General features: G+C 37.1%; 1 protein-coding gene and 1 long non-coding RNA gene across 6 annotated transcripts in view; one reads left to right on the top strand and one right to left on the bottom strand.

Moving 5' to 3' along the window:
* Nucleotides 1-11,346, bottom strand: part of LOC116847959 (protein strawberry notch-like) — a 30,152-nt gene extending 18,806 nt beyond the window's left edge. For 3 of the 5 annotated variants that reach the window (XM_032823607.1, XM_032823610.1, XM_032823611.1), the window contains exons 1-13: nucleotides 9,872-10,316; nucleotides 9,281-9,371; nucleotides 9,011-9,115; nucleotides 8,694-8,915; nucleotides 8,232-8,357; nucleotides 8,012-8,149; nucleotides 7,564-7,931; nucleotides 7,149-7,401; nucleotides 6,751-7,076; nucleotides 6,381-6,661; nucleotides 5,948-6,312; nucleotides 5,206-5,644; nucleotides 4,322-4,705 (exon numbers count right to left, since the gene is read on the bottom strand). In XM_032823607.1, coding sequence (XP_032679498.1) covers nucleotides 4,322-4,705; nucleotides 5,206-5,644; nucleotides 5,948-6,312; nucleotides 6,381-6,661; nucleotides 6,751-7,076; nucleotides 7,149-7,401; nucleotides 7,564-7,931; nucleotides 8,012-8,149; nucleotides 8,232-8,357; nucleotides 8,694-8,915; nucleotides 9,011-9,115; nucleotides 9,281-9,371; nucleotides 9,872-9,874 — 3,101 coding nt within the window. In that variant the 5' untranslated portion in view covers nucleotides 9,875-10,316. Of the gene's footprint in view, nucleotides 1-4,321; nucleotides 4,706-5,205; nucleotides 5,645-5,947; nucleotides 6,313-6,380; nucleotides 6,662-6,750; nucleotides 7,077-7,148; nucleotides 7,402-7,563; nucleotides 7,932-8,011; nucleotides 8,150-8,231; nucleotides 8,358-8,693; nucleotides 8,916-9,010; nucleotides 9,116-9,280; nucleotides 9,372-9,871; nucleotides 10,317-11,088; nucleotides 11,222-11,260 lie in introns of those variants that run through there. The other 2 variants (XM_032823609.1, XM_032823608.1) reach the window with 2 other exon arrangements.
* LOC116847961 overlaps nucleotides 1-11,927 on the top strand; it is a 32,428-nt gene that overhangs the window by 6,764 nt on the left and 13,737 nt on the right. The window lies entirely within an intron of this gene.

The following is an 11,927-nucleotide window of genomic DNA, read 5'->3' as shown; positions in this document are numbered from 1 at the left end:
AGGTCGTATAAAAAATTTTTTCAAACAAAAGTTGTTTGCTTTTTCACGTAGAATAAAATGCCGTAATAAAAAATATGTATTTCTATCTAAAAAAAGCAAAGTTGACCTTGTCCTGACCTTGGCGACGTCATCTTAGGTCAAATAACTACTGTCATTAAATGCGATTTTTTAAGCCTTACAACTTTTATTCAAAACATTTTTCTCTAAAATGCTCCCCTGCCGAGTTTTCTTGCCGTTGCCGAACTTATGGGACACACTGTATAATAAGAAACATTATGCTATGCTATGCTATGCGTTTCGTCCAAATAAACAAAAGGTATTAATTTCAAAAGTTCCATGTGATAAATTATTTATTGACTAATACAACACTAGTCAATAACTAGTATAACAGTGATTCCCGATACTATACTAGTTTACTAATTCTAAGAATTTAATTGAAAGGCTTGGCCAAATTCAGAAAACTGTTGCAAAATGCATAACAGCTAACGATCATACTAACATGTTTTATGGGAAATCAATCAATAGGAGAACTTCTGATTTCAGATCACTTTGCAATTAAGCGATAGACGTATTCGGAACTTTGTGCGAACTTTTTCTATCTAATATTTAAAAAAAACGCGACACGAGAATAGTTTTCTTTCTTTTAAAAATTTCGTCAAACGATGTAAACATCTTGATGTGTATCTATTATTTTTCACCTATGTGCAATCAAAATATATAGATGTTCTCTTTAGCTGAAATGGTGCAAATGTTACAATAAGTTAGAATGAAATAAAATATTTTTGTCTCACTCTAACTTACTTTGCACCAGTGTACACCAGTTCAGACAATTCAGTTAAAAAACAGATTTTATTTAGCCCGTTATGCAAGAATGAACTAATTCACAAAATTATGATTTTTTAATTTTTGTTATCAATGAGTAGTCCATGCATCATTCTACATGCATCAGTCTACAACAAAAGATGTTTAAGTCTTATGGATGACTAAAATTAATTAAAAAGTTTTTATTTTTTTATATCTTTTTTATCCATTTTTTAGGGATTAAACTTGACAATAAACCTTATAAATAAAAAAGAAAAATGTTTAACTTGTTGAACAATTTGTGAAGAACTTCAGTGTTATCTATACTTTTTAAGGTAATTGTTTCGCGACAATATTTCTCGAAAGTTACGTTATAATGTTTAATATACAACATAAAGAAGCTCTACAAATCTATGTATTAAATATATATAAATATAATTTATAATATACAGCTCCGGTGTAATAATATAACAAAATACTATAACAAAAAAATATAAATCAAATATGTTTATAATTAATTAATTAAACAATCAATTAATTTTTAAAAACCCATAAAGAAATAATCGTTTTTCGCGCTTTGATGTACTAACATTTAGTTAGAACTGTCCGTGTTAGGTACATATTTATAAACATATACGTTCCGATAAACGCATACTAATGTACTCTACTATAAAAATAATTGTGATATTAATTTTTTTCATATTTTACCTTATGGCATTTTTATATATCAATTACAGATTAGATCTTTATTTAGATAGCACAAGGTCTTCAAGGGATATCTTAGGGACTTATACGGATATTTAAAAGGATGTCTTCAGGATCCTTTTTGAGAGATCTTTGAAAGATTGTGCTATCTGGGTAAGATTATTTAATCATCCTATCTTTAAGGGAGTACTAGAGTCGATGACAAACAATGTCGATAATGACGATCGTCACTAACATAATCACGCTATTCTTTTCGTATTTCTTGTATATACAAAACTTACATGAATGTATGTTGCTTTGTTTTACTATATTCAACAGAAAACCTAACATATATATGTAGAAATCTTTCTGCAAACTTTTTTGACGTTCTTAAGTTTCCAAATGCAGATGCGAAGGTAGAGCAATGTTCTTCAAAATTTTTCTGTTTGGAGCATCCACATTTTCGGTATATACTGCGGAACTTTTTGGATTAGGCAAATATTACGCTGACAGCTTAAGATTTAAAAATTTTTTCTTCGTTTTCGTCGCATATCGAGCGACATAATGTTCCTATTTATTTTTACACGTACTTTCATTGCGTAAAAGCAAATGTAATTCTGTGTAACCAATACGATGTAAACTTTGCACAAAAATTTAAGTATTCTATCGGTAAAGTTTTCAGCTTTAGCATCCCCTTAAAAAGACCTTAATCAAGAGGCATCAAAGGAAATATAGTACATTAGGGATGCGTTTCACTTAGTACTTGCATCGACTATAGTATTATTCTACCGTTATTTAACATTTAGTGAGAAATACAGTGAGAAAGATAGAATGACGTCGACACGAACGTTAAGTAGGACGCACCCAAAGTATTACAAAATCATTAAGGTCCAAACACACAGAAAAAAAAGACATAAGCAATAAGAAAACTGACCAATCACAATCGATTATTCTTAAACTATAAAAGGAATCATCGACTGTGTTTGGTCAATTTGTCTACTGTTTCAGTTTTACTACTTACGTTTTTATGTATGTGTCTGTGTATATATGTGTTGTTCCCAGCCTTATAGATTAGCTGTCAATAAACCTTATTATACGGCAACGTTGGGTTTAGAATTTCCACACACAAATTTTTGTAACCGTAGGCGTAAACTTAAGCTGAAGAATTAATTAGGATATTGCTTTATCTTTGCGTATTCTAGAAAAAGATAGATGATAAAACTGACTGTTATATAGAAGTAACTAGAATTCAACCACTTGAAATTTTGGTTACTCAGTCTAAAGACCAATTGTTCCAACTTCTTAGTAATTTAACTGATAATTAAATAATTATATCTGTTAATAATTACATCTGTTAATAAAATAATTATATCTGTTTTTATCTAAGTTGAAGGAAAAACAAGGGGACAGACATATGATTTAACGCCACTATCAGTTAATTTACTAAGAAGTTAGGACAACCGGCTCTAAGTTCTAATTACATCGTTATTTCTATCTTCTTCTAGAGTACGCAAAGATAAAGTAATATCCTGATTAATTCAACATCCGTCTTTGAATCCGTGATTTTGTAATACTTTGGATGCGTTCTACTTAAATGATGTTGCGTTCGCGTCGACATCATTCTATCTTTCTCACTATATTTCTCACTACATGTTAAATAACGGTAGAATAATGCTGCAGTCAATGCAAGTACTAAGTGAAACGCATCCCTAATGTACTATATTTTCTTTGGAGTCTCTTGATTAAATATCTTCTTAAAGATAGGATGATTAAATAATCTTACCCAGATAGCACAATCTTTTAAAGACGTCTCAAAGACATCCGTAAATCGGACTAATCGTTATCGATTAGTTAGACATCATTATAAGATTAGTTCTTCAGCTTAAGTTTACGTCTTATGTTTACAGTTACGGAAATTTGTGTACGGAAGCCCTTAGAACCTTCACATACTAATTGCCATAAACGTAACGTAAAATATACCGTAAAAATTGACTAATTGCAATTGAGTAATCTCAAATATGGTAACCTTACGGTCCGAAAATATTTAATATAAATATTAATATAAATTCAATTTTTACGGTACGTCTTACGTTAACGTTACGACAATTTGTATGTGAAAGCCCTTAATAACAACCATAGTTAATAAATTCTTGTATTTAATTGAAGTATATTTTTAGACCTAAAAGAATATATCGGATGCGATAGCCCACTAGCTACGGTTGTTACTAAACCAGATTAACGTGCATAGTCATATATCTCAACCATTATCATAAATTGTGTCATTTATATATCAATTTCTTGAAAATTAGGTGGTCAACGATATTATAATTTTTCTTATATTCCTACAAATCTCTTTTATCGTTTTCTTATTTTTTAAAATAAAAATAAGAAACGTTAAAATCGTATCAATAAAAACTGTAAAAAAAATTAGGTTGCTAGAATTAAAAACATAATATCGGAAGTTGTTTTCGTACTTATGATACATATAAATAATGCTAATTTTGACTTCAATTATTTCAGCTTCAGCATGGTCAATCTTTTTCTAATTACACATACACATCGATCATATGTTTCAATTAATATATTGTTAAAATTTGAAAAAACTCCTAAAAAGATTGGTTTATGAAGCAATTAACTTAAATTACGTATCAAATTCTTTCTTGAAAAGAAGATATTCAAAATTTCTTCATTTTTCTCAAAATGTATTTCATGTAGGTTATTTTTCATGTGAATTATTTTTATATTAAAGGCTCGCTTTCATGGCTATTTTATTCCTATTAATCTTTCTACCTTCATTACTTTATGCATAATATTTTAAACTTTCATTCCTACTTACCCCATTATGGCTTTCATTGTTGCTTCCAGCGCCGTACGACCATACTTGTTGTCTATATTGAATTGCGAGAGATCTCGTGTTTCTGTCGCTCGGCGATCACCATGCGTCAGAGCGCCTAAACTCTCTAAGCGCTTCGCGACAATAGATGCGAATCGCCTTTCTCCTGCCAAATCCGATATAAGAAATATGTACTCCGGTGCATTGACTTGATTCGATCGATGCGTTCGCCCGAACTGCTGTATCGCTCTGTCCGCGCTCCAGGGCAACTCGAGCGTGATATGCACACGTCGCATTTGATTTCTTGCTCGTCTGTCGCTCTGTAACGATATACCACTGCTGGCCGCTTCGGAAATAATCGCTACGGTTTTTTCTCCATCCATAAACCTGACATACATGAGACAGATAGTTAATTAAGAGCATCAACATTTAATCGATTTACTCACACTAGATTTTTGTTACATTAATCATTTACATGCTCATGTCGAGTTTACTTTGACATCGCATTTCGTTTTAATCGATTTATTTCGTTTTAGTCGATTTTATAAACCGATTATATAAATTCTTTTGCATCACACTAGATTTTTGCTACATTAATCATTTACATGCTCATGTCGAGTTTACCTTGATATCGCATTTCGTTTTAGTCGATTTTATAAACCGATTATACAAATTCTTATTCATTAGTAGTATGTTCAATACAAAAAAATTATTGTAAATGTTGTTGAATTTGCTAAATATTAAGAATGCAAAATACACGATATTATCGCGAAGTAAATTTCTACAGATTGTTTGAGAAGAAATGTCAAAAACACTTTGAAATAAAAAAGGTTAAAATCATATTAAACTTAGCCAAATTTGTGATATAATTAATAACTGATAGATACCTTTGCTTCTCTGTCAAGTTGAGGGTTTCTAAAGGAACATCCACTTCTGACCTAGATTCATATTGTATTGCACCGTCTTCTGTTTGCACGACGCGACCTTTTCTACCTGTCATTTCCGCGACGTTTTCCGGACCGCCGAGCTCATCTATTAGCTGATCTAGCGTGTTTGGTGGCAATCGTTCGCCAAGAGCCTCTATTTTGGCTAATAACTCCTCCTTCATGCTACAAGCTCTTTCAATGGCGTCTCTAGGAGGCGCCTGATTAATATTTCCTACTATGCCCATATGCCCGCTCAAGGCGGTATCGCCATTACGTTTATTCTTGTTAGTAGATGACTTGTGCACCAACATCGACTGAATCTTGTCCTGCGTGCTTAAACGTTTCTTCGCGGGCTTCTTTTGTTTCTTATTACCCTTTTTCTTTCGTCTATCCCAGGGATCTAGAAACAAATAATGGAGTGACTTTTTTAGCCTTTCGTCGGACACAAGGCGCCTGATAGGTATATTTTATAGTTAATATTTTAGAGAGGTATCTAAAAGAGTGTTTTCTTTTATATATCAATTTCGTCAATAATTTTTTTTTTAATAAAATGACTTAATATATAAAAATTTCGTGATAAATATATAGAAATTGTGCTCATTAAATAGATTGCGCTCAACAGAAGATAAAATTAGCAAAAAAAAAAGAAACAAAAGTAATCAGTAAATAGATCGAATCAGAATAATTTATAATATCAACCTACCAACATCAGAATCGCTGTCACTGAAAAAGGGATTGAAATCCGAACTAATATTGCTTTCTTCGTCGGTATGATGATCGTCTTCACTTTCGCTGCCGCTCAGTTTAAATTCAGAACCGGAACTGTGAGCACCGTTCCTCTCCTCGTCCGTTATCTCTTCTTCTGACGACCAAGTGCGTACCTTTTTCGATGCACGTTGTGCCGCTTGACGTACAGGTTTCCTCTTACTACCACCCGCTGAACCACTCGCACCGTCCATGTCATCGTCTTCTAACCTAAACTTCGATGGCTCCAAACCCAAAAGACGTTGAATGCGACTACGGTCGGGTGCGGGAAAATGTTTCTCCACTAATGTTTGAAGAACACCCCTGAAATATAGAAATTATTAGCAACGGTACACGATATGTTCTCGTTACAATCAAAAAGTGCCACTAACTTTGCAGTAGAAACGAAGTCGGTGAGTTCACCATCGTCGCGCTCCAACTGCTCCAATGTGCGCGCCTCACCAGTAGATTGCAAACCGATGACTACGCATTTGCCGCACTTCACGGCTTCTCGCGCCACCAAGACTGCGTGCTTCACTTTTGCAGCAATGCATAGATACTTGAAGAACCGTTGATGTGCCGACCAGAACTGGCCCCACATAGTTTTCTTCATACGATTCTCAGCGTCTATCAACTCTGCTGCTTCTTGGAACCTTTGCATCGCCTCTACCCACTAGAAACCGGAATCGATTTGCGTGCAATAGAAAGCATTTTTCAAGCGACTCACGCAAGAGTTCATTTTCTATCACGTGGTAAACTCACCAATCGCACTGAGTGATCGTATATCTTTGTGAAATCCTTGGAGAGGGGTACTTCTTCAATCTTAAAAGCCACACCATGAAAACTTAATTGCCGAGCAATATACATGCCGCGTAACTTCATATCCATTGCCACGATCTCCATCGCGCCAACACCACGTTTCTCCACAGCGGTGATAAAATCGTTGAACTCGGGGAAAGGGGTACCCTCACCCCACATCCCCAATCGCACCATATACGCCATATTGCGAGGTTCAGAAGCACCAGTGGCACTGGCGTAAACGACTCTGGCCTTCGGAAGTTTGTTTTGTAGCTCCAAAACCGTTAAGCCTACAGAAATTTCATATTGTAGATAAAGACATCCGTGCGCTCGAGACGATTTCACGCGCAATTCTGTTGTACCTGTCTTCGTGGGTTTTGAACTACCAGTAGGACATAGATTTTTCGCCCGGTGGCACTCGTCAAAGATTATCAGACCGTCGAAATCTTCGCCGCACCACTGCAACAACTGCTTCAATCGACTCTTGTATTTTCCGCCGCTCTGCGAAGATTCACCGATCAAAGCAGAATATGTGCTAAAGATTACGCCTTTCTTCACATTGCCATTCACAGCTGACGAGATCTTTGCATATTTGAATTTATTCAAGGCGTGTACCTGCAAATTGATTTAGCCATTGGTACTTTTAATATTCTGTAATTATCCGCAATTTTCAAATTCGTACAATATTCATGATAAACGAACAAAATTGAAATTTTTACATTACTCGAATATTAACAGCATCAATATGTATTTAACGCAAAAGCATAAGCTATATACCTCTATTCTGGATGCACCTATGTCTTTTAAATCGCGCTCTGCATCATATTTAAGATCATTCGACACCGATACCCAGATGGCACGTTTGCGGCTTTTCAGATAATTCTCGAAAATTATTCCCGCTATAGTCCTACCCTTGCCGACACCCGCGCCGTCGCCGATTAGAAATCCGGCGCGTGAACCGTCGGGCAGCAGGTGCTCGTGTTGTTGGGACGCGTACGTAATGGATTCAAGTTGGAGTGCGGAAAGCACGCCGGAACGTATCGTCTCTTCCGACATGGAAAGCTTATACCAAACGTCTGTCGGCTCTACACTCGACAAGGATGCCGTTTCGACAACTGGGTCCGGATGCTTGCGTCCGAGTTTCACTGTAAGTGATCGCAAATCTTAGTTGGGAGCAAATATAAGTTTGTAAATTGAAAATTGAAATAAACATTAGTTTGTGTACGTTTCATCGGCATATAATCGGCGTAAGTCTCGGCAACACCCATATCTTCATCATCTACTTCCTCCTCCTCTGGAATAGGTGGTTGCATTAGTTTGGTTGGATCACCAGAGTTCATCCACATTTGTGACACAGCCTTGCCTGCGACAGAATGAAAAAAAACAGGAACTCGTTTGTAGTAAGCGCGACGCCTAGAATCGAGACATTAAATGACTGTAAATACCCGAGAGTCCAGACCAATTTGGACCGCCTATACCACTTTGATTAAGGAACTGAACGAAGGGATTAACTCCCATGTTCATTCCAGGCATACCCATAAAACTGCCCATTAAAGCGTTCATGTCCATACCTAAAGAACAATTGGCTTACATTAGTATGATTACAGTATAATTAATAATCTGCAATCATCATAAAAAAATACTACAATATAAGAATATTATTTTATGCGTATATATAATGGTTATATTATATATATAGAGATATTTTACAAGTAAATCTGTTACACATAATTAATTATAAATAAATATAGCATTAATTATTTAATAAAAATTTATCAGTAAAGTATGTGCACAGATCATATTTATACATACTCTTGTGCAAGTGAAAGCACCATATGGAAAGCGAATTAAGGGAAGAAAATCTTAATTTTCAAGCAAAATTAAGTATATTAGAAAAATATGCTTACTCGGCTGAAGAAAAGCAGCAGGGTTGAAGCCTGCAAGAGTAGCCAGTCCTGGTGGAAAACCATAGCCACTAGCTAACTGACTCAACTGATTTAGTTGGTTCATACCAACAAAACCTGGTGGAACACCTTGTGATCCTCCCACATGTCCCATTTCATATCCTAATCCTGCAGGTTTTGTTACTAAGCCGCCAGGAATTTTGTTACCAAACTTTTGGTTTAGCGCTAAAAATAATTTTCAGAGAATACATTTTTGTGAATGCTTTCTAAAAATAAGGAAAAAGGAAGGATATTCATAACTTTAAATGTTATAAACTCACCATTTAGTGCCCCTTGTGTTTTTGCTAAAGGACTTGCAGACAAATCTGGCTTTTCATCCTTGATATTTGCAATTCCCGCTGCAGTTGCAAGATCCTTACCTCCACCTAGAATAATTTTTATCTGGATAAGATTTCTTAACTTCTATAAAAGAAACATGTGCTCTAATCTACATGCAGAATTGCATCATTTTGTGCAAAATAAGAAATTCCAAGACCTTGCGACAATAAGATATATATGTATAATTTATAAGGTATAGCATAATAATTTACCAGGTACTTCAATTTTATCAGGATCTTCTTCATCATCAAAATCACTCCCACTTGTATCATCGCTTATTCCATCATCATACTTTTTTGTTGCCTACAAACAGAAAATATTTTATGTGGTAAATAAAAAATTAAGACAATATATGATTTGCCCACAAGCAATAGAAATATGGTCATAAGATAGAAGTATATAATTTAACCAATTGATTCCATACTGAGATATGAAAATTATATGTAAATCAATAACTGAAAATTTACAATCAATTACGATTAAGAACGGTAATATCCTCCAACAAGTATGCACGTTACACAAACGCATGATTAAAATAAACGGGAGATTATTTGCGATACCGATCATGACGCGAAAGATTACAGAAAGCGTGACAGGAGGTGTGAGACGTCGCTTCCACGAGAGCGAGGAATATGCATCGCGAGCGCAGAATCTTAGATTAAATCGGTTTTCTCGTGCGGACGAGGCAAACGGACATAATACGCGCCTCCGATGGGAAGCGCGTGCTCTGGACTCTCAGACGCATCTCCGTTTCTTTTTCCTAAGCTTCCTCTTTCTCTATGAATAGAGAATGAAAAACCCACCATGACAAAGCAAGCGTCGCGAGTCCTCGCGCGCGGATCCCGTCACGACGTGCAGCAGCGGCGGCGACGAAGATAGTTCGATCCAGGAACGACGCTTTGACGAGGAGGGCGCGTTACGGGATATTGCTAGTGACAGCGTGCGCAGCGGGCTAGAGAATCCTTTACCCGTTACACTCTCTCTCTCTCCCCCCTCTCTCTCTCTCTCTCGCGCGCGCAGGGTGCTGTTTTTTTCGGCCCGGTTTGTGGACGAAAAGAGCGTGTCACGTCAAACGCGCATCGCCGATGATCGCATAGCGTTTCGCGATGTTGCGTAAACTACGAGATCAATGCGTCGTACGTTAACGTCGGCCACTCAGACCGGTCCATTGCACGCGGTCAAGTAATCTGTGAGATACACCTCGAGAGCGCATTCGCTCGGCCGCACAGCTGCCACCATATTGGCATACCCCGCCACCACCGTCGTTGCCCCGACCCACAGGGCATAGCGATGCGAATACAAAAACACACGCGCCCGCTTGGATTACGCGCCGCCGCCGCGCCGCGGCGCTGGTGAACGCGCACTGTTGCCGGATCTACAACGGCGGTGACCTAAGGGCAAGTATGCAGGGCGCGCAAGCCCGAAAAATGAATGCGGCAAGGAGAAAAACGTGAGCATTAAAATTTGAGTAAATTGACAAATCACAATCCATTATTCTTCTTATGGTTCAAGAATAATTGATCGTGATTCGCCAATTATCATACTGTTTAAAAATCTTACTGCTTACGTTTTTTTACGTGCCATGATCCTAATATACAGTCTCGCGTTTTCGTCATTAGTGTTTGCATATGAGCGAAGGACCGGTCGAGCGTAGAGTTTTTTTTTCACGGCTAGCAATTACGACGACTCGACGCCGTCGATGAGAAAAACATGCGTAAACGGCGCCTCATCACGGAAATACGGTGGCCGCGATGACGCTGACAACGTTCTTGTAACTTCACAATCTTGTAGGGATATCACCGTATGACTTTTTAAATGTGTACCCTTTTTCGCGCTCCAAAAAGTTGCGACGAATCGAGCGATTCGAATAGTCGCTCGCGATTGCAATGACTCAGTGCGAATGGAGCGAACACTACTAATTCATGAATCTCATTTTTGCCACTAGGAAATAAGCAAAACGTCATTCTTTGAAATAAAAACTTCGAAGTATATTGTTTCGATTACTCTGATAGTTCATTACCATTGGTGCAGATGAATCAAAACTTGAAGATGTTCTTTTGCACTTTCTCAGCAAATAAATGCCTCGTTGTTATCGATCGATACAAGCGAAGCACGCAGATAATTGCAAAGTTTTTAAGCAGCGTTTTCTTCTTTTTTTAAAGTAGTTTGCTTGTCCAAACACGTGTACTCACCATTACAACGTGACTGTAGCAACGACGACGATACACTGACGAAGTAGTGCAATCGTGAGTCGCACGCGCGCGAGTACACCTATGACGATGAAGGCGTACATTTGGCAACGTCGTCCCTGCGTGCGGCGCTGATCGTTAGTCGATTTAAAGTATTCGCGCTAAAAAGAAAAGAACTTGCGCTGAGGTGAATTTCGACCCGTGCACGTCGATTGACGCGCTCATTCACAAATTCTGCATTCGTGAGCGAAACACGAAGTTTCTGGTTGTATCGAGGACTAAAGTGATACGTACAAAACTCGTTTTTTACGACGTGATTGCTGATAAATTCATCTAAAAAATACGTCACTGCTCGAATGCATCGATCCGAGCTGTGAGTCGCTTGTAGCGCCGCGCAGCGTGGTGGCCGCACATACGAACTAATTGACGTCGGACAGTGAATGCAGGACCAGTTGTAACTGGGGAAAAGAAATTACAACACTTTACCTTGGTGTATGTTAGATTGTTTTCGGCATTCGGCAATAAGAAAAGTTATTTTTCAAGAAATAATTTCCAAAAGACTAATTCTTCTATTGGTTATTGAATACGTTCTAGAACTCATCGAAATATAGTCAGAGAGAGAGAGAGAGAGAGAGAGAGAGAGAGAGAGAGAGAGAGAGAGAGAGAGAGA

This window comes from Odontomachus brunneus, unplaced genomic scaffold (assembly GCF_010583005.1).
Source record: "Odontomachus brunneus isolate Ranch 3 - 2012 unplaced genomic scaffold, Obru_v1 Obru_scaffold_086, whole genome shotgun sequence".
NCBI lineage: Eukaryota > Metazoa > Arthropoda > Insecta > Hymenoptera > Formicidae > Odontomachus > Odontomachus brunneus.
The sequence above is the reverse complement of the archived record's forward strand: the minus strand, read 5'-3'. Positions and strand labels throughout refer to the sequence as shown.